General features: G+C 41.8%; 1 protein-coding gene across 2 annotated transcripts; it reads right to left on the bottom strand.

Annotated features, from left to right (window-relative positions):
• Window positions 1–569: 569 nt before the first annotated feature.
• On the bottom strand, window positions 570–22,225 carry LOC109529358 (protein KIAA0100). Of its 2 annotated transcripts, none has more exons than XM_019892693.1 (40): window positions 22,095–22,225; window positions 21,501–21,613; window positions 21,295–21,421; window positions 21,038–21,087; window positions 20,292–20,436; window positions 19,393–19,511; window positions 19,259–19,319; window positions 19,015–19,195; window positions 18,729–18,852; window positions 18,523–18,647; window positions 18,386–18,453; window positions 18,178–18,314; window positions 17,909–18,063; window positions 17,066–17,259; window positions 16,702–16,987; window positions 16,425–16,630; window positions 15,092–16,130; window positions 14,487–14,678; window positions 13,966–14,168; window positions 13,018–13,136; window positions 12,031–12,254; window positions 11,753–11,943; window positions 10,772–10,871; window positions 10,421–10,620; window positions 10,043–10,340; window positions 9,547–9,704; window positions 8,566–8,772; window positions 7,849–7,948; window positions 7,432–7,614; window positions 7,240–7,361; window positions 6,971–7,126; window positions 6,118–6,239; window positions 5,843–6,023; window positions 5,050–5,136; window positions 3,336–3,446; window positions 3,128–3,263; window positions 2,483–2,607; window positions 1,861–1,962; window positions 1,157–1,291; window positions 570–761 (listed from the first exon to the last, which is right to left on the bottom strand). In XM_019892693.1, exons 2-40 carry the CDS (start codon window positions 21,569–21,571, stop codon window positions 570–572), a joined length of 6,732 nt encoding a protein of 2,243 aa, XP_019748252.1. In that variant the 5' UTR covers window positions 21,572–21,613; window positions 22,095–22,225. The 2 variants fall into 2 exon arrangements, with proteins under 2 accessions (XP_019748252.1, XP_019748253.1); XM_019892694.1 differs by having other exon boundaries at window positions 17,909–18,027.
• Between the last annotated feature and the right edge of the window lie 516 nt (window positions 22,226–22,741).

Genomic DNA, 22,741 nt, shown 5'->3' with positions numbered 1-22,741 from the left:
CTAACACGCATGTGTTTGGAATCAGGAAAGAATACATGTGCAGCCCACTAGTCCACTGAGCTGTGAACAATTGCGAGTGTTTTCAGAGATATTGAACGAGGAAAAATTGGCCAAACAACAGTGTATATCTCAAGGCATCATAGTAGACTATATAATTTGTGACATTTTTGTTTGGTGGTGTGCCAGAGATTTTCCTTTTGTAAAATAAATGCCTTGGCTCAACGGTTGGGGAAACACAGTCCTAATTTACTGAAATGCGTCTGTTTATATAAACCAGTGAGTCATAATTTTTTGTGTACTAATGGAATTCTTACAGCAGACGACATCGGTGAGGTTCTCAAGCGTGTTCCTGAACCAGCGGGAAACGCTCACAAAGAGTTAACAAGCAATTGTGCTCATTGGCTGAAATGCAGTGATGCTGCTTAGTTAGCGTTTGGTCATATTCATCATCAACAGGCACCTGAGGACTTTGCTCTTTGACCACTTCAATGTGAAGTTCAGCAGGATCAAATGATACCACAACCCCCTCAAAATAGTCCCAACGGTAGTTCGGCCCTCCCGACAGCGACTCACTTGCGTCTGCTGAAAATGCTCTTTTTTCCTGAGTTCTTGTCGGTAGCACTGAGGCCAATGAGCAGCCGAGCTTTTTCGTCCTCCTCCTGCTGCTGCTGCAGGCCTGAGTCCGCCTTGCCGTCCAACGTCTTCCCGCGCGGGTCGGCGCCACCGGCGGCCGGTTTCAGGCGCAGCTTCTCCTTGATCATCTGAGATGAAGGAAGAAGATCAGGGCTTGTTGAAAAATTCACTAGAAGCACTAAAATAACATCTAATTAGATCTGAATCGTTTTCCTAAGTGGTGTGCCGTGAATCTTTTTCCGATGTGGAATATGTGCCTTGGTCTAATAAAGGTTTGTAAGCAACGAGTTGATTTCTTGCGTCAGTGTCTTGCTCTAGGTTGCCACCAACTTGGTAAGCCGCCATATGTCCACTAGTTGTGATGTAATGTTTTAACGTTGTTACTGGTTTTATTCTAGTAGGTTGCTACTCCCTGTTTTTGTTGTCTGTTTTTTTTTCTCCCAACATGAGGACTTTGTGGATGTGGATCTAGACTGCTACTGTATGGTTTGCATGTTCTTTAGCTAGTTGGCCAGCGGCATACTTGTGCAACCAGAGCCTTGCGGCTGTCTCTCTTCACGGCCATGGCAAAGTCCAACCACGTCCAGGTGTTGTTGTGGTACTCCAAGCATGGCAGCACCAGGTTGAGGTCCTTCCAGTCCACACTGCTTTTTTCTCCCTGAAGAAGATAATCAATGACATTGGCTCACACGTTTTTGTTCGGTGGTGTAAAAGTGGCTTGGAAACAAGGAGCCTTAAAGAGACAGGAGCATAGACTGTCAAGTCTAACAACTAGGGTGGGAAATTGACAAAACGTTCTTGGCTGATTAATTCTGCAATACAATTTATTTGAAATGATAATTTTCGAATACATTTTTCAGCAACGACCAAAACTTAGGTAGTTGTCAGTTTCATGTGGCTCTTTTGTTAATTGAATTTAGTTAATTTATAACTTGCAATGTAGGGAGTTGTATTTTATTTTGAAGTTACATTTTCGATTTCAGAGTGACTGCCCTCATTCAGAAATAAATGATAGGCTAATCTTTAAAATTATCTGACATCGGTTTAATAGAAACTTGACATGTTAAAAGGACTAATGGTATCAGATTCTGAGTATCAGGTATGTGAGTACTCAAGGGTTGAGTCTTCGTACTTAATTGGTCTGAAAAAAGTGGTATCGAAGATCGCTAGAAATCAGTTTCATACAATCGATACGCTCTAAACCTACATCTAGCCATCACTAATCACCTTATAGCTGACACAGAGAGGCACTTGAGGAATCTTGATGTAAATGAAGGAGTTGTTCATGGCCGCTCGCTCTTTCATCTTGTCAATGTCATCAACAGGATGCTGGTGAGGGAAAGAAGAAAGCACTCGTTTGAGGTTAATCCAGGCATTGTCAATTACAAACCAAATTCCAGTTGGTTGGGATGTTTACACATTGTTGTCAGTTTTTGATGAGGTGCCCGCCTGAGGGATCAAAGGTCACAGACATTCAATGTTGGTTTTCAGCCTTGCCGCTTACAGGCAGCAATTCAGGGAAGCTCCTTTTCTACCCAATCATGGTTTCCAGTTAGCCTGTTCACTTGAGGGACGTTCCAAACAGGTGTCTGATCAGCATTCCTCAACTTTCTCCATCTTTTTTGTCACTTGTCCGAGCTTTTTTGGAACATATTGCAATCATAGAATTCTAAGCTAATAATTATTTGTTAAAAACGCTGAGCAGTTTGAACATTAAATATCATGTCTTTGTTGTGTATTCAATTAAACATAAATTGAACATGATTTGCAAATGATTGCACTCTGTTTTTATTTATGTTAAACATAATGCCCCAACTTTATTGGAATGGGTTTGTAAAAGTATCAATACCTCAAGGGGTTTTCTGAACGACCTCCTAACACCAGCACTGCGGTTAATCCCCTGAGCAACACCTTTACCAGGGCCCATAGCACCCATGGTATCTTCGGAAGACTGACGATTCTTCACGGGGATACCTGCCATGTGGACGGTAGAGATAAAACAAATGAATGAATGAAAATCTTAGATTATCACAATCCAAAAGATAATTATCGTATTATCGTGATATTACAAAAGGAGAAAGAAATGTGACAAAAAGAAATTTTAGCTGTATATTTTGTTTACATTTTAATTTTGAATCCCCAAAATACAAAAGTGGTAAACCAATGTTCTTTTTCGTATAAAGAGGCATTGCTGGACTATTTGCACAATTCGAGCCTTTCAGTAATTTCAGTCTGTCTTGGCATTAGCATAAAAGCTGTGAAAAACATTAAAAAAAAAAAATAAATAAACAAACACACATCGGACTACTATGGAAACAGTGGTTTATGAATAGTTTTAAAATAATTGACAAAAATTCAATTCGATGCATGTAAAACCTTCCCTTCACTACAGGAATGAGTGGACACAGACTTTGGTTGTGGTTTTCTCCCTGGCAACCGCCTTCTTGTTGATATGAAAATACAAAACACACAAGACACAAACGTAAAAACAAACCTGTGGTGACCAGTCGGAACTTGTCCTCTTCGTCAGCCACCTCCTCTTCCTCGACGTTCCTCCCAGGGAAGAAAAATCCCATCATTCTCTTGAAGAAGTGGTACATGAGCTGGATGGTGAGAGGCACCACGTTCACCTAAAAATACGGGAGTGTTTTCATTGTCAATGTGGGGGATGAAACGATGATGAGGTTTGTGACTTTCTTCACCTCAAAGTGCTCCTTGACAGAGATCCCACCCACTGGGGGCCGCACTTTGCTGAAAATGCGCAAGGCAAACTGACGTCCTGATTGACAGGCGCTCTGAGGGCGAAGCACCACCTATTGGAAGAAGAGGTGTCATGAAAAAAAATATATATTACTACCATACCTTTGCCGGGTATTAATTCTAGGCCATTCTAACTGTGCTTGAGCCTATGTGACACCTAAAGTCTGGTACATTTGGTCACTGTGAGTGGTCAGATCCATTATTTTTTATCAGTTATTCATGATATTGGCCACCTTGCGTAATTTAAATACAATGACTTAAAATAACCTACAAGGTAAAAAAAAAAATCAATTGACTGACCAAACAGATGGCACAATGTGCATGTCACGAAATCAATTAAGGCTCTCCTTCCCAATTATGATAAGTGTAACCTAGCACGATAGAAATAAACAGAAGTACTAGAAATAATCTATAGTCAAAATAAAAGCTCCCGCCCTGGCACATGAATGTGTGCAATGTATGTGTCAGGATTAATGATAACCGCTAAGTGTGCACAATAGTAATGAATACAAGTAGAAATAATTCAGAGTAAAAAAATAAGTTCAAACATGGGCAAAGACATGAATGAAGCAATCACTCCTCTTGACAGGTACTCATGATAACTGCCAATTTGCACAATAGGAATAAATGGAAACCTACCACCCATAAAAATTGAAGATCTGTCAAATAACGTGCTCTGTCACGCACGAGCAGATGCATTGTAAGATTAGATTCATGCGACTGCGCCTCTCGCCAGTTATTCAGGATAACCTTCACCTTGCACAACAGAAATTAACATCCAGGGTATAAAACAAACAAACAGAAAAAAAATCCATGTGTGGGCCTATGTACATTTCACGAATATATGCATCTCTAGTTCTTTATGATACTCGCTAGCAAATAAACAACGACTAGAATCCAGGAATGGCCTTGCGCGAATGTGTTCGGAAGACACATTAAATGAGTGAGGCAGGATGATGATTCTTGTGCATGCAGCACTCAAGTCTCAGTGGACGATGTCATAAAGACAAACAAGATGGTATCCATCAACACAGACTAACAGCGATGTGCATACATACCCTCACACGCTGCATGTGGGGAAACCAGGCAGAGAATATAAAGACAACACATTGGCTTTACCAAGTTAATAAATTTAAAAGTCAAACTTTTTGGTTCCAGGGACTACTTATACGGTATGAATTTTTCCAAGGTCCCCCTCATAATTCTACCTCCTGAATTTAAAAAAAAATGCCTAATTTCAAGGAAAAAAAAGTAAAGTAATATAATTTAGAAGATAATTAAAAAAAAATCTTTACAAGAACAAATATTTTGTCTAGATAAAAAGAAATAATCATAAAGAAATTAATTTGTGTTTTTCTAAGATAGTCGGAATTTTCAAGTCATGTTTTAACAAACGAGTTAATAAAATACAACTTAATTCTTGTAATATTACACAATTGTCCGGTAAAAACAAAAACATACCATAAAAAAAAAATGCACCTTTTGTTTCAGGAAAAAAATTGGACTTTGCTCCTGTAATAATAGACATTTGTTGAGTTTATAAATAACAACATTATTGCAAAGAGCTGATGCTAAAGTTTGTATATGCTGGGCGTCTGGCTACCCCAGTTTGAGAACCACTTCTGATGATGATTTAATGGACATGACAGATGTTACCTTGTAGGCTGCATTGGGCAGCAGGTTGTTCATGGTGAACCAGCCCAACTCCAGCAAATGCTCTGCTGTGTCGTCAGACTTGTTGAGCTGTGTGGTGAGAAAACGAGTCAATTGCAGAAGACCAGATGAAAGACCAGCATTGTTTTCCCTAGGCCTGGCGATTAATTGGTTCGATTTATTAATTAGATTTTATTTGTCAAAACGATTTATTTGTTAGTGTTAAGAGTCAATGTGGCCAGCTTAGGGATTTGGCGGATCTAGTGAGTGACTTTTCCGAGAGCTGTTGTGACATAAAATTCATGTACACATTCATAAAATGCTTCTTGAATTCCTGTTAAACGGACAACGAAAGTAGATTGTTTTCCATGTTACAAAAGAGACTGGTGGAAGACAATCATGACAATGTGTCACTATGTCACCAAAGCAATCGGCTTTTTTTTTGTTGTTGTTTATTTTAAGATCGTAATATTAAATGTTACTATTGTGGCAGCGTTAAGTGATTTCCAAAACAAAAGACAAACAATTCATAACAGTTGGCAGCCCTGCGGCATTTATATGTTGCAAAAAAGCAGTGATTAATCAACATTTTGGAAACTTTTGCTCCGGGGTATGTTTTGGAAGAAAAATCATAAAAAAACAGTATGAAAAATTGTTTGCTATCATGAGAAATAAAACATATCCCAAAATTTGCTTTGAATACCGTCAGGATGTAAAGGACGTCATCCTTAAGAAGGAAAAAAAAATCCCCAAAAATTACAAGATTTTACTTTAAGGTGCCCTGGTTGTCCCTCACCTTACTATACATGAACCTCTGCAGCTCTAGCTCAGCAATGCCCAACTGGCCATCCTCTTCGGTTAGACACCAGCGCGCCTGAGCAAAGTAGATCTCCGTCCTCCTTGCCACGCTCACGTCCTCAGGAGGCTTCCGAAGCTCCAGCTTGTTGGCCCGCTGCAATTGGAAGTCCTTAAAGCACCTGAGAAGGAATGAGATGTTAAGCACACATGGCCCACGTGCAATACCCTGATTTAGAACCACAAACACTGAATCAGCACAGATGTGGTACGGACCTGATGAGGATGTTGAGCTCCTCGCTCTTCATCTGCATGTCATTTTTCTCCTGGTTGAGTTGGTTCTGCAGCTGCGTGTTGATCTCGTTCAGTTCGTCAATACTGAGTTCATCAGGTTGTGCCTAAGGTTTGGTGACCAGCAAAGAAAGGTTAGGACAGGGTTGGGGTTAGATGCATGGATATCTTAAAGAATTGACACCATTTTGTGTGTTTTTTTTTTTTTTTTTTTTTTTGTAAATGAGAAAAAAAAGACATTTGTAACTTGTGACAGATAATGCTATTTGCTATCCTACATTCCAAATCTTAAAAATTATTGTCAACATTTATATTGTATCCATTGTGAGCACTTTGCATGTCTAGTGTCCAGAAAAGCGGCATTTAAATCTGATGCTTTATTATCATATTTATTATTATCACTATCACTATTATTATTATTATTTGGACAACTTAACTTCTGTTTTTGTCCACTGGATGGTGCCACCCAAATAGTGGTAGCAACATTCTCATCTTTTACTGTTTTCTGTGAAGGGTACCTTGCTACTGAATTGCTAAGTATGTGTCCATAATGATGTTGGATAATGCTCCACGTGTGTCTGTAACAATAAAGTGGCTGTGTATGCGCTATTTTTGCTCCTTAATAATTTTTAAGATATTAACATGCTGTATTATAAACTAATTACATAAAGGGTGAATAATACACTAATTACATTTCAGGCTGAAGTAGTTTCACAAGCTTAATGTGAAAAATGTGAATTTCTTTGGGTTTTTAAACTAAAATGTATGACATTACAAGTATATTTTTATTTGTCAAAAATCCGTTAGCACCTTTGCAAAGTGAGCATGTAAAACGCACCCTGATGTTGGAGTAAATCTGCTTTTCCAGGCGTCTTATCTGGGCCAGGTGCTGCCTAACTGCCTCTTGGAGATGAAGGATGCTACTGCGCTGCTCCTCGGGGTTACTGGAGATCTCCAACTGAAAACGAACACGCTGCTTCTTCTCGCTGTGCTCCTGCACAGGCGGAAGGCAAAAAAAAAAAAAAAAAAAAAAAATGTCATCTGCCCCAAAAAAAAAAAAAAAAAACCCACATGTAAGTAGAGGCAGATGCTCTTGTATTGCCCCACCTTGCGTCTGGGTTCCACATGGAGCAAGAGGTTGTTCACGATGTCCAGGATCATGGCATACTGAACAGGGTTGGTGGATATCTCCAGGTCATGGTGAATGAGCGTGAACGTGTCCACAGCCCCTGGGACATGAGTACGATCATCAGCAAATTGATGCTGAAAATGCAGAATCTGTATGGGAAGCAGACATACCGGCCTGTTTCTTCAGCAGGTCTTCCTTCTCGTGGTGGTTTCTCAGCTCAGGGGGTTTAATCTGTGTGGCGAGCTCCGGGTTGATATCGTGGCTGTAACTGATGTAGTGCATTCGGCAGCTGCAGCGGGAGATAATACGCTGGACCTGCTGGGCCTCGTTCACTTGCGCGGGCTGGTTCCAGTCTGAATGCAAATACAACTTTGAAGTCGGTTTAGATGCTTCTCAAAAAAAAAAAAAAACCTCATAAAAAATTTGGGTACTCAGCTTCCAGGTGACATTTTAAGATGAACCTACAATGCATTATAAGATTTAAAGGCCATCTTAATTGTACAATTTTTTTTTCTGCATAACTTACTTTTTTTCTCTAATAAGGAGATTTGTGTGAGCAGTGTATGCGTGTCTGTCACCAGTTTTACCTGTAGTGGTGCAAACCATTCCACCCACGGCCTGGCCACTCTCCATTAGCTCCAGCACTGAGTCAAAATTTCGCTGCCGGTGCTCCTCAATGTTTTTCACCTAAATAGAAAGTCACAGTTGAAGGGGCATACACAGATTATGTCTTCCGGGTGTGATTGTCATCACACGCAGGACATTTGGTCAGGCTGTAAACTTTGTAGTGTTTAGTAGCAGGTCATCAAACTTCGGTGCCACACCCAAACACAATGACATTGACAGTATATAACATCTCCCATCTGTCGAGTGCACTTGGTCTTTATCGACTGTTTTAAATCTCTACGAGTAGTCCATCATTGCAAAACCCCTGCAAAATAGCCAAAATCACCCTACAATAGTCTGCTGAATGGCTTAGGTCTTGTGTCTTTTCAGGGATGGCATGTAGAGACCTTTTGTTTATCTTACTCATGTCTGTTATATTTTGCTGTTAAGTGAAACTAGCTTCTGGCACTTAATCTCCCCAAAAGTCCAGGTAGTGCTAACTAGAGTAATCAAACTTAGCTGCCATGCTCTGCCCACATGCAATGATGAAAATTAAAAATCTGAGGTTTCCATTTGACAGGAATCTGAAAAAAATCTCAAGGAGTTGCCAGTCTTTGAAGCACCTCAGAAAATGACCAAAGTACTGTAACATTGCAGGGAACGCTTCTAGCCAAATTGGCCAACTTCCTATGTCTCACCTCCAGCCACAGCTGTCTGTCCTCCTGCTCCGATGGGTTGGGCTCCATGGTAGCGAAGTACTGCATTCCATCCAGCAGGCAGGTCCAGGTGGTCTTCTGCTTCAGGGTGTCGTTGTACCAGGCTGGATGGTGCTCACACTGCAGCAGCTGGGCCTTGGCCGCAGACACCAGTACACAGCCGGCCGTCTCTGTCCCACGGAGCATCATCTGTGTATGGAGCAAGACTCTTAAACCACAGACAAATTGTGGCTAATTTATTCAGGGCCTGATTTACTGAAAGTCTGTGCATGTAAAAACGAGTACATACTTGACTGCTCACCAAACAGATGTGGAGATTGATCAACTAACTGGGCGTACCCAGGATTGCATCGGCTAAACGGGCAACTTGCAGCACAGTTTTATTTTTCACATGTTGGGAACAGTGCATAGAAATCGATTGACTTAGCACACATGATTTATCAACCTTTGGATGAACTGCGATGGCTGATTTTGCATCTTCAAATACTACCTGAAAGGCATGCATAAACCGGCACGCAGTTGTGCCGGCATGGGCACAGGCAAAATGAAATGCCAGAAACAAAAATTACGTGATGTTGCATATCAGATTGATACGCTTTGTTTCTTTATCTCAGAAATATGTATGTTTCCCTTCCATTCTAACACTTTGAATTTCATCACTTCAAACTACATTTTGCAATTGCCGTGCTCTCCCAAATGTTCAATGCAGTTTAAACCATCAAAGCTACTTTTAATTGCAAAATCCTCTTTTAAATATGGAAGTCTCAACCACTTGGACATCTGCTGCAAACAGTATGAGCTATCAGACTAAACACGAAGTTTAGGGGGATCTTAGCACAAAATTGTAATCTTAGTATATTACGCGCAACACACCCAACCACAGTTAGAGTGAACATGCAATTTAGTGGATTCTATTTGGACTTTATAAATCAGGCCCTCAGAGTGGTCATGCAGCGAATTTACCTGGCAGTTGACCAACTCAATAAACCAGTTTCGGTTGTAAACATCATCAGTCTGACATGCTGCGATGCCACACAGCTGATCACTGACACCCGAGTCCTCTTCGGAAAAGACCACAAACTTGTCTGTTTCCTCAATCAGCTTCTGGAGCATTGATGCTCCTACAGAGAGAAGGAGCAACGGGACAGGCATTATAGCAACTTTCCCAAACACTGTGGATTATTTCCAGTTGTCATGCTTATTTCTATTGTGCACAGTGGAGGTTAAAAAAGAAAAACTGCTGGATGGAGTGTTTGCATTAATGATATGATAGGTGATTTGATGATTTCATTGGAGTTTACTTTTGTGGACTCTTTGCATGCAGAACATTTGGTGTAGCTTCCGTGTAAGGAAAAATAGTGATCATGAAATGATATGGCACGTAAATGTATTTTTCCCTCGTTATTATAGTGTTATGTATGGCCTAATCTTTTTAAATACGCAAAAGCGCAGTCCTCACCCTCATGTGGACTTTTCTCAGCTCGAGTTAGTGTGGGCACAACAGGTGTAACAGGGGCTGTGGTGGGCGAGTAGCTTGAAGGCGAGCGCTTCAGCTTCTTGGCCTGTAGCTGCGTGTCAATGCGCAGGCCCTTCAGCGCCTCTGTGGAGAGGTTTCTCTTCAGGACCGAGGCCTTTTTGTAACCATCATACAGCCCGAATGCTATATTCCTGTTGGTTGTGGTCCAGGAGGCGCGCAAGTCAACTAGGCGCAGCTTGTGAGTGTATGAAGCGTTTGTCTCATCCTTTGGATTCACTTCCTGGCAAGAACAAAACAACATAATACACAGAGGACCACAGCTGCTTGTAAACATGGCCGCTTGTAAATGTACAGTGTTACCTCTTCCACGCGGTTGCTCTGTCGCTGGTAACTCAGGGAGGACAGGCTGAGCAGGTGGGTCTTGTTCACCTGAGCGTTGATCTGGTGGTCGGCCGTCTCATCCCACGTGGAGGCCATGAGGTGCACAGTCACCTGTGACAGCTCACTCACCATTTGAGTCACGTTCCATTCAGAGATCAGCCTCCTCATCACAGTGCCAGCTGTTTCAGCAGACATGTATTTTGTATGTAAGAAGAGAGGGGAAAAAAAACTGCAGCATTGTTTGTGCGCCCCTTTCTATCTGACATCTCTCCTTGCATGTTAGATATGTTAATAAAACACACAACACATACACCCCACATATACAAATACCCTGTGGAATTAATCTCTGAGCCCCTCGAGTGAAGACGTGGCCTTTGTTACACTCCACTTGGATACCTCTTTGCTGGGCAAAGGATGCCCAATAGTGAACCTGAAGGACACACAAATGGAGAGAGAAGATTCAGTTGACAAGAACGACAACTTGAAATACTGTTTTCCATAAAGGAAAACTATTATTCTCTGGAGTCTTAATTCAATGTTACACAACACAATACAGTACAATACCCCAATGATAAACAATTATAGCACACTTTACACCCATGCTTAGTCATGGGCAGAGAAACTGAGGGTGGTGACAGGATTATGTAAAATATCCCCACAGTTATGCCCCAATTCAGCAAAATTCAGACATGCTCTCTCAGGCACATTTTGGGAAATACAGTTGCATCTTGAAATATAAGTTTCAAGAAAAAAAAATCATCTAAACAACGGTACGTAATTTTGAAAAACTCGGAACAAATTAGGGCATTTACATGGAAAACGTGTCTCTACTTACAAAATGTTCTACTTAAGAAATTTCTTCCAGAACCAATTAATTTCGTAAGTAGAGGTACCACTGTATTACCTTTTAAAACCAACTCAACTTTACTGATTCCAAAATGTAAAATGTTACATTTGTTTTTTTTTTTTATATACTAACTTGCCTTATTAACAGAATAAGATTTTTTTTGCATTAAAACATCAATGAAAACAAACTCTTCATAAAGTGATTCATATCTGAATAATATTCAACATTCTCTTTTGTGGAATAAAATAAAAAATATATATACACACACAAGTATTAATCTTGTAAAATCAACTTATTAACTTAACTAATTTAATGTTGTTAATTACATACATTAAATTGACTTGTGTTGATGTGTGGTCAACTTCGATGTCAACCTGCACCAATGAATACGTCGATTAAATAGATGTATTATGTAGGCACCCCTACTGCCTACATAATGCAATGAGGACAGGCTATACACATACTTGTAGTTGTGGGAAAGCAGCCGTGTAGGACATCTGCTTGTAATGCTGACCCAGCTTCTTACGCACAGGCCTGAGGCTGTGAAAGAGCTTTCCTCTGCATATGGGTCGGGACACGCTGGTCCAGGTGGCCCAGAAGTTCTGCATCCAGCGCAGAGTGCTACTGTACAGCAAGATTCTTGGCTGGGATGATTCTGGAAAAGAAAAGCAAATTGCGAAACAGAAGGATAGTTTTAATGTGGAACTAACACATGTAAGCATGCATGCACGCTCACTCTTACCAGAGCCACAGTGCTGGTTAAGGTCCATGGTGATAGACAGGTTGAGATTTTCTGAGCGAAATGCCCTGTAGGAGTCGTGAGGCTGTCCCGAGGTCACACTTGCAATGTTCTCGGCAGAGCAGAGTGTAACGGCATGATGATCATGAGGGTTGCCATGGCAGAGCCACTGCAGATCAAGCGTCATACATAAATTGGGAAGGTGCAGAAAGCAGATGTCGTCGTACCTAAGATAGAAACAAGAAAGTTCTAGTGAACCCCAGTGGTGCATTCCCATTCCTACTGAAACAGTGTAAAACAGACAATGACACTCTCACACACAAAGGTAGCATGTCAAAGCCAAATGCAGAACAGAGCTTCAGAATTCTTGATTGCAGGATTAGCTTCTCATAACAAGTACACACTGAAATGTTCGGCTAAGTTGTCAGCATGGCAGTGGGGGTTGCCCGTGAGTGGCAACGTGCCTGCTGCATGAATCACATGAACAGACCTGCTACAGTAATAGACAAAGTGAAATTTGGTGGTTTGATGAAGAAGTGCTGCTGCACTCACCACCAGTAAAACACAATCGAACCTCTATGGACGGGGTATGGTTAAATTATCAAAGGAAATGTGGCTTCAAGAACGCCACAAAAAAGGCCTCAGGTGTTGCACTTTTTTTTTAACAGTCCTTTAAGGGGCAGGAAAAACAGATAAATAGGTAAATATGGCATCAAATATACTAAATATTGCATTAAAGTTGTTGAATACAGCATCAAAACCACTAAATATAGTATCAAAGTAGCTATGCTGGCAACACTGAGTCAGCTTCACTTTGTTGCAATGTTCCGGCACTGTGCTCAGCATTAGCATGAGCAAGGACCCTTTCCCGCTATCCGCCAAAACCGAGTGATTTGAATAAAATACCAGGCAAGTGTTTAAAAAAAATCCCTGACATCTTATGTCTATGTTTACTGTAAGTTGAGACTGACTCAAACTAAACATACTCACTTTGATGCCGTCCTGACATTGACATTTAAATCTCCTTTAAAAACAAACTGGCCAGGGTTCCAGTCAAAGTTGAGCTTGCTCCATTCCCAGTGCAAATTCTCTGTGGTGTTGTACGGATCCTGTACCAATGCAAAGTTCTCATATTAGAATGGGTGAAAGGACAGTAGGACTAACATTTTGTTCAATGTCCTGTTATGTTTTTCAGGAACAGTAATTATGTTACCAGGTCAATTTACTCATTATACGAAAGTTCCAGAAACAGATACCGGTAATCATTATTAATTTTATTAGGCTCAATAACTATTTCAATCTGCATCCAGGACAATTTGTGTTCTTCATCTAGCACAAATAATGCTTCAGTGAGGATAATTCACTCATTTTTCATAAACAGTGCAGGTGAAACCTTTCAAGATGCATGGAAAGACATATCTTTAAAAGACAACGTTTTTAAATGCCAGTGCATTTTTTTTTCAGTGTGTAATGTTGATAAACATGAGACATCGATTTTGTTCAGGGTCAAACTGACCTATCACCGCCTTAACATTAATGCAAATTATGAGGATTAATATGAACGTGAAAGAATTCTGCTTTATTATTGTGTGTTGACTTAGGTCAGAACTATTTTTTTTGACACGCAACATTATTGTATTTCTTCAAATTATAGTCCCTCCTCTAAAAGATGCCGTGTTTCAGTCAGCTGCTGGATCCTGATATCGAGTTGAATGAATAAACCCTTCCTGCAAACAGACAACTCTCTCTTCTCCATCAGGGGAACAAAAATGATGTTAAATGTAATTACCTCATTCATCGACATGGCTGTTCAAGCACTGACATTTAAAAGCTAACTGCTGAGTTTCGAATCAAATCGGCAGCACCTACCACCAACAGACACCTGAATTAACATTTAAAATCTTGTTATTCAACTGTAATTATTATGTAAAGTTTTACCTCTGTGGCAAGCTGATGCAGGTTGGCCTGGTCAATGTCCATAACCCAGTGTCCGTGGAGCAAGAGGCGACTTTTGTCCCACCAGGTGAGCAGAGGCGATGGGTCCGCCGTCATTTTGGTGAGCAGGTCAACCGACTGGCCGATCAGGGTCCACGCCGGATCCCAACATGGCCCCCAGACGATGGTGTAGAGGCAAATGTTGGCTGCAGACAAACAGTAGTAAGTCAACAGCAGATCCAGGTTTCTTAGTATAGCAAGGTACACTCAGTGATTTCAATCATCTTACTAGACCAAGCAAATGATGGATCTGAACACACCTCAAACTTCAGAATAATGACTCTTACACACAACAACAAAGGACAATCTCTCACGGTCATGTTTTAGAGACATCTGACAGTCTGGCCTTCATTGACTTTGACCGGACGGGAGGGAAAATGCTGAAATTTGCCTCGATTGCTGGTATGTGTGTACTTGACCGCAAGCCACAATATAAGGGACATTGTGAAAGCACATGAACTCACATTTGAAGTCGTAATAGAACTTGAGGGGTGGCATATTCCTGTGCACCGTCACATCTCCCCACGGCAGGCCGAGCGAAAACATTTCTTTCCGGTGAGCCCTTGCCTGTCCGTCCTGCTCTGTCCCGACCAGGCGCCCCGACAGTGACCAGTCGCGTATCTCAAACAGGTAGCGGGGGTAGTCCCGAATTCTCACTGGATAAACACAAAAAAGGTGAGCTGTGAGGGCAGGAAGTCAGTGGTTATTCGTTGAAATTATGTAAAATTATCCAAGGTGGGAAGTAACGAACAGCAAATACTTTCTTTACTCAAGTAATTTTTTTTCCAACTCTTTAGTTGAGAATTTAGTTTCCTGGTAACTATTTATTCTTACCCCCTACGTTTGAAAACAAACAACTTTACATTCTATTCCGTATTTGTCAAAATACGGAATACGAAAAGCAAAATTGTTTTGCTTTTTCAGCCAAAAAAATTTATTTCAGAATCTGTACTTCAACTTTCACTTGAGCACAAAAGCTCAATCCTACAGTCAACACTGTTTTTAATCACAAGCCTCTGTACTTCGAAAGAATAAAGTGTGCGTAATTTCGACACCTCTGGAAACTAACCCAAAAATGAAGCCAGTTTGAACTTGAAAGCGCGGCACCACTGGACAACCAAGTGGAGCCCCTCTCTGGGGAAGGGGCTGATTCTGTCGATGTCTCTCAGCTGCTCTCTCACCCGCTCCGGGCCATGAAGCGACTGGTCAGCCAGGACAACCAGCTCCAGGTCGGACACTGTCCACGTCAGCAGCGATTTCCTCATGGGCGTGTTGGCATAGAGGCGCCGTGAGCGCTGAATGTAGATCTCGATGTGTTTCTTCTCAAGCGAGCTGTACAGCTCCTCAATCTTCCTGGCAGGCAGAAGTTCGCCGTGCTGCTTCCGTAGGTCGGCCACCTTCTTGTCCAGCAGCTGCAGACGCTTGGCGCTTTCTTTGCTCTCGTCCTTCATGAGCTCGTAGTTGTCACGTAGCTTGATCTCAAAGATGTCGTCCAGGAAGATGAAGGAAAACTGGCTGATTTTGAAGATTAGGTCTGGAGGAGGGCACTGATGAACAGAGGAGCTTGGGCAGGGCGGGCGGTGTAGGGTCTTTAACCACTTCTGCACGCTGACAGCCCTGTCGAAGGTGTCGGAGAAGTTGTACTGGTAGGGGAACTCCACGGAGAGGAATGGGCAGGTGAAAACCCAGACACGGTTGTGAGGCGTGGTGAAGGAGGTAAAGCCATTCCTGTGCAGTTGCATCTCTGGTAGCTCTTCATGCGTTTCAACATCCAAGCCTTTGAAGGAGAGGATATCATGGCCGTCGAAGTTAAACGCCACAGCGGGTGTGCGAACATGCAGTGAGCCGGTGTGCTTGGAGAGGGACAGTGCTTCGGCATGGAGGAGGATGTAGTTGTGCTCGCCCACGTGTGCCGTCGCGCGAGCAGTTCCCAGTTCTAGCAGCACACTCAGATCTCTTTGATCCCTTTTGTCTGGGTTTATTGCGCACTCAGATTCTCGTTCACGACAGAGTATATGCCAGCAATCCAGGGCTTCCATCGTGTGCTGATACAAAAACATGTGGTTTGTTGGCGTCCATACCACGGCCAAATTATCCTCACACTGGACCTGTTTGGAAAAACACTTGTTAACACTTAAAGGATATGTACGATGGTATACCTTCAAGAACACATATTAGGCATTTTTTTTTCAGCCATCTATCTATTTTCTACATCGATTGTCCTCATTAGTGTCACAAGTTGTTGAATACTAGCTGACTTTGGGCAAGAGGCATGGTACAACCTGGCCTAGTTGCCAAACTAACCTAATTTTGTGCATTTACATTTTATTGTTGAAAATGTATTTAATCTAAAATGTCCCCGAGAACAAATACGTCGGAAAGAAAGAAATATAGGCATCTACCTGCAGTGTATGGGTGCTGACGTGGTAACAGAGTGCCATGGCGGTGAGTCTGCCAATGGTCTCAGCAACCTGCGAGGAAGGACAGCATGTCTCGGTGTTCTCTGTGAGTGTCTTGATGGCGGAGAAGCCAACGCCCTGCAGGGAAACCTGCGAGCTCTCGGCCGAGCTCATCACTCGGACAGCATCCATTCGCAAAGACAGAGCTCCTAAATTGACATTAAATAGGCTTAATGCAAAGGCGAAATACACATTAAAGACCGTTTCAAATCAAACCTGCCTGCTAGATTCGAGACTGTGAAAACATTAACATCTTCCAAATGGAAGTCCAGTTTGAATAGCAGAGGTGAGGATGAGGAGGGTTGTCCCGTGTAGGAAGTAGCGGGAGACAGCGAGGGCTCATCTGACAGCCTTACTCCATCTGGAGTGCAGATGACAGAGAGCAGACGAGACAAACACAGCGCGCAGGTCTCCGACAACTCTACTTGGAGTCCCTTCAGGCTGGACTCCACACTCAAAGATGGAGTGCTGCCTTTCAACTCATTGCTGGCTCGATTCCAGCTCCCCTTGATTGACAGAATAGTTATGCTTAATTCAGCACTTGAATAAATGCATTATGACATGATTTTCTTGAATTTTCTTACCTGAAGATCGAGCGAATCAAGAACGAGAGCTTCACCCCATACATGTTTGCCGGGAGGATGTGGGGCTTGCTGGATATGAGAGCCCTGGCCCACTCGCCACCAGAAGCTGTCCAGGTTTAATGAGGCCCGTTGGTGCACGTTGCGAGACTCCGGGTTGCCTTGGTCCACCTTTAAGTCCAAAAGATGCTGTAATTCTGCACAAACAAAAGGCGAAAATAACAAGATCAATGTAAGGATAGCAGAATGTTTGACTAAAATGGTGTACCACATCCACATTAAATAGAAAAACTAAATAAGATCATAAAATAAATTCATTTTTATTGTTACACAAAAACAAAATACATATACACATACACACACTCACATTTTTTACTTGAATTGTGGATATTATTAACAATAAATAGTCAGTAAATAAACATTCATCCATTTTCTAATTTGCTTATCCTCACAAGTTTGACAAGGATTAGAAAATTGCTTGCATCCCACAAATCAATGTGTCACCAGCATGGTCAACTCATTCTTAAAGATCAATTTTTGATAATTGATGGCTTATACAGTGTTAGTGACAATGCAGTAGGAACATAAAAATCAAGCATTGGGAAAAAAAAAAGATACAGTAGAACCCCCCCAGAGTCGCCATTTGGTGAATCCATCTACTGTATTTGCTGATGTATTTTTTTTACCTATCCTCTGTTAATGTATCCACCATTTTTCATGGGGACCCTCGCTTCCTGTTTTTATGTTGAGCAAATATTTGCAAAGTTGCTACTTGCATAAAAGGTAAAATGAGCCCCATTTTTTGCATTACAGCCGCAACACGCCATGACATTAAGACTGTACCACCTGCGCTGGCTGAGAGGAAACCGAGGGTAAAGGGCGTGGTGTCTCCAAGCTGTACGGACACATTGAGGCTGGACACGGAGGAGGAAATCATCACGGGGGCATCCAGATGGGGAAGGCGCCTGAGGAAGAGACGGGTGGGCAAAAAATCTAATAGACTACACATGATAGACAGAATGATGCGGATGTGGATGGAACAAACAAACAAAAAAAAAGATGGATTATCATCACCATGGAGAAGAAATATTTTCCCCCTGTGTATTACCACTTGCCTTTTTCGACGTGACGCCTTCTTGTGCATCAGTTGTGCCCATGGAATAAGATTGAGCCAGTGGAAGAACTCCTGGTGACGATAATGGACGATGCAAGTGTTCACAGCAAAGGAGCCAGAAACGTCCATGGATGTGACCTACAAGCAAAGAACCACAGATTTCAAATCTTTCTAGGCTTTCCTCACACAACAAAGAAAAGCTTCCTTGCCTGCAGGGATGTTTTGAGTGTGTTTACACAGACGATTCTTTGCCTGCTTTGTGACAGAAGAAGTCCATCTGCCAAAAAAAAGGAATGTTACTAGTTGATCTCTTTGCACACCATGCGAAGCCCAGCTATGCACTGACCCTCCAGAAGGAGCCCCAGGCTACTCTGCGGAAAGCTCAGCTCGGGGGTGAAGCTCTTCAAAGGAAGCTGCTCACTGTCACGAGTGTAGCAAAGCTTTAACGACTTCAGCGTCCAGTTCAGGTGTCTGCACAAGTGAAAGAGTTCGGGTGGTAAGAGTCAAGAACACCAGGTTCTGGCCAGAATACAAAATCAAAGCATGACTCACTTTTTCTGACTGTGCATGGACAAGGTGACATTTGTGTTGTCAAACTCTATGTTGGCCTTGTGCGGGATGATGCTGTGGAATTGTTCAACATCTTCTGTTTGGATGAATTCTGTGCCCATACACTCTGAACAACACAAAAAAAAAAAAAAAAAACGTTAAAATGTACTTATGCAATGCTTAAACATGATCGCTCCTATCACCAGTTATTCATAATAACCGCCACCTTACGTAATAGAAATCACCTACAATTAACCTAATTCGTTCAGTGGAATAACTAATAACTTACCTTGCATTTGCTCACCAGACGGGTCTTCATTCGTCACCAGCACAGAGCTGAGGAAGAGGCCCTCATGCAGCTCAGCCAGGAGTGTTCCGACACGGAGCGACAGCAAGCCAGGTCTCATCTCAGGGAGAGTCACATCGCCCGACAGCAGCAGGTTGAATGCCACCTCTGCCAGACAAATGTCCTGCAAAATGGAGACCACATTAGTCATGCTGATTTAGAATTCAGCCTGTACTGGGAAACTCACCAGCTGGCTGCTTTTGAGAACTTTGCTGCTTAATTGTCCCACTGAAAAGTCCCACGAAAGCCTGTAATGAGCAACATGTTGGTTCACAAAAAGTAATTAAGACAACTGTGTGCCCAGAAAGCAGTTAGTTATACCTCTTACTGTGGGGGTCTAGCAGCAACGTGATGCACGTGACGGTCATGTGCCACAGCGACTCGGAGAGTGCCATGTTAAGAACCATCACATTGACCGAGCTGATGTGAAACGACAACAGCTGCAAGAACAGTGTGGAAAGTGAGTTGCTTTTTTGAGCCACTTAACTCATATGCATGGTATTTATTAAAATTGCACACATTCAGGTGAAATTACAAGCTGAACTTAAAATGCACTACAGTACGACCTTGAACTTAAAGGTCAAGCGTGGAGTAAACTTGGCCAACCATCTTTTCAGTCATATTTGGGGATAAAATTATTTCAAGCATATTTTCGTTAATTTTTTTTTAACACAACCCATAGACCCATGGCAACGCGCTTAACAACAAAAACGCTTTTGTTTGGCAATCTCCGGCGAGTGACATCATTTACAGAATGCCGAGTCACCAGTCAGGCATTGTAATGCATTGTTGATTGACCTGTTAAGTGCTCTTTGCCATTGTTATCGAATCATTCGGTGAAATGCCTCGGCGCTGTGTTGCAATGCACTGCTCACATTCAGACAAACAAACAGTTATTTGAGTGGCCAAAAGAAAATAATAGGGCACATAAGTGGACCAAAATATTGTAATGATACAGTTTCGTTCTCGCACAATTTGACACCGGTGTCGACAAGCATTCTTTGTTACAAGCACTTCGAAGACCTGTTTTCTCTATCGGATTTGCAAAAAAAGTAGGTGTGATAATCAATGAATAACTCTGTTGTTTATGAAAGCATTTGATTCAAAGTGTTATACGTGTACATCGATGTAATCCTGTGCGAAAACATTCAAACTTTATGAGTGCATGGATGGAATCCTCTGTCATGGATGGATGGGTTCTATTGTATTCTGATACATACTTGTGATAGGAAGCGAAGTGTTGTAGCACTGATGGAAACCTTTCTCGTTTTCTTCCCATGGCTCGTCCTCTTCGTCAGTGGCCCGAGAGGCACTTGAAGGTCAAAGCGAACTCTTGTCTCGCCCACGCATAATGCCAAGTATTTACTTAAAAAACAAACAAAAAAAAGCATCACGAACACACACTCCAAAATACACAAATGCTTGTACTTTAGATATTATTTTACCAATTTATATTCTGTTTAACTGGTGAGAGGAACAATCATAGGCCAAATACAGGTACATTGAGGACATGCAGGTGACCAATCGATACATTATTGCAACTTTTTTGACTCTAGATGACTTATAGTGCTTCTATCCATTTCTATTGCGCAAAGTTGCAGTTATCATGAAAAACTGTTAAACTCATCATAGTAACTGCACAGTATGTTGTGTTCGGGCATGTGCCTGTGAGTGTGGTTGAAGCGTAGCGTCGCTATTGCGCAATGATGAGGTTCTGATGAATAACTTCTCAGAGGGGCTATCACGTTAATCACATGAAAAATGCATTGCACAAGCTCATGTGCCCGTGCATGCTGTGGAGTTTTATTTAACTCTCTGAATGATTTGTAGTCATTCAATTTATTTCTATTGTGTATGGTGCCTGTTATCAATAATAACACAAGGAAGGATTGGCCGAGTGTGAGTATGCCGAAAGAACCACAACATGTCAATATATTCAGTCAAAATGCAGAATTTGTTTACTCACGGTAAATTCTGGTTCACAAGTTTGCTTGAAATCCATATTCGGTCAATTTCCTGTCATGAAGGAATAACTGTTAGGAACACATGTGCAGGTGTAACCTGTACTTATCATTTGAGGAACATAGGAACGGCTGCCGTTATGTTCCACGAACACAATGTGTCAATTTTAGGGCCACATTGTGCTGGTGTTCCCTGTACTTATATTTTGAGGGACATGAGAGTGGCTGCAGTTATGTTCCACGTAGACAGTGTGTCACTTACCACAGTGTGCAGTGGGTGAAAGTGGATACTGACTCCTTTGACTGAGAACAGCCCCACTGATTTGATCGTCAAGTCTGCATTCAGCTTTGTCTGGAAGAGTCGCACTGCCAGAGTGTTGACCAGCCATCTTAGATGGGAAGGGGAAGTAAGACACAATTACAACCATGACAGCCAGTTAGTTGGATGCTCCTAAATTGAACACTTACCGGAATATGATGCATGACAAGACAATGGCAAGAAACAGGATTATGAGGAAGGTAATGAGCAGGAAAGACATGACGTCTCAAGCTGTGTAGACATGGAGCTATTTTCCCAGATTCTGTCATGGAAAGAGAGACATAACGGTACTCTTAACTTAACATCTCTTACTTTCAATATATTAAGAAAGGTATGACGCAAAAACACACGCACGCAGTTACGGATTAAATTGTCAGACGAAATATGTGCTTACTTATTAACCCTGCAAACTACTACTTTCTGACAGAAGTGAATAATTGAGTGTGTACAAAAACAGTGCAACGCAGAATAGCATCAAGCTAACAATTCGCGAAAAATTCTAACGTGCATGTGAAAGATGACAGTGTATATTAGTTAGTCAGATAATAACGTAAGGGTTTAGTTACGCCAAAACTGGAGCGCCTCGTCATCAAAGTGTAAAAAAAAAAAATCTGCAGTAAATCTGTGCTAGCAGGCTAATGCTATGGCTAATGCTGTTAGCTTCCACTAGGAGAGAGGAATCAACTTTCTTTCAGTGTATAGAGGCTGTCTTTGATTTATCCGTCCAAAGTTTACAAACTCACCTAGCCTGGCATTTTTACGGCGTCAAGGGGCTACCTGTGGCACCGCAAAGCGGAGCGGTGACAGCTGACATTTTAGCCCGCAGCGAGCGTCAACACTCCGCCCCTCTCGGCTCCAGAAGAGGAGACGTTGTGGAGCATACAATTATATATACAGTAGTGTATTTGTAACTTAACATGTACTTTCCCTTCATCGAAATGACTAATAATTGTCTTGACACAAAAATACAGCTTTCACAAATTTAGAAGTTAAGGTTGGTTTGGTGATCAATAATTGGAATTATAAAAAATGAATTGCTAATCGTTTCTAAATGTCTTATAGATTTGAACAATTAGTTGACGCATATGGGAATCAAGTCGCAAATGTGCAAGTCTCAACTAAAAGTTTCGGGTCTTCAAGCTAGTCAAGTTACGGGTTAACTCGTGTCAAATCAAATCAAGTCCATTGGGAAACCAAGTTACTTAATGAATGCAGTTCAGTAATGAGTTTTTGTCAAGTCACAAGTCTTCAAAACTGTGATTCGAATCCAAGTCGCAATGACATGAGTCGTCATCTCCGTGATCAACTCAAGTCGGCATCCATTGCAGCTTTGCCACCCTGGAAGGGGGATTCTCCCATCAGCAGCCCTTTCTCAAGAGTTCTCATTTAG

The sequence above is a fragment of the Hippocampus comes genome, unplaced genomic scaffold, assembly GCF_001891065.2.
Source record: "Hippocampus comes isolate QL1 unplaced genomic scaffold, H_comes_QL1_v1.1 scaffold72, whole genome shotgun sequence".
Taxonomy (NCBI): domain Eukaryota; kingdom Metazoa; phylum Chordata; class Actinopteri; order Syngnathiformes; family Syngnathidae; genus Hippocampus; species Hippocampus comes.
The sequence above is the reverse complement of the archived record's forward strand: the minus strand, read 5'-3'. Positions and strand labels throughout refer to the sequence as shown.

Excerpts from the sequence above, each read along its gene's own strand:
- LOC109529358 (XM_019892693.1), bottom strand. The coding sequence starts at position 21,571 with ATGTCTTTCCTGCTCATTACCTTCCTCATAATCCTGTTTCTTGCCATT. Across the intron at positions 21,422-21,500 it reads TTGTCATGCATCATATTCCG|ATGGCTGGTCAACACTCTGG; the intron begins GTAAGTGTTCAA and ends TTCCCATCTAAG. Across the intron at positions 8,773-9,546 it reads TTGAGTTGGTCAACTGCCAG|ATGATGCTCCGTGGGACAGA; the intron begins GTAAATTCGCTG and ends CTCCATACACAG.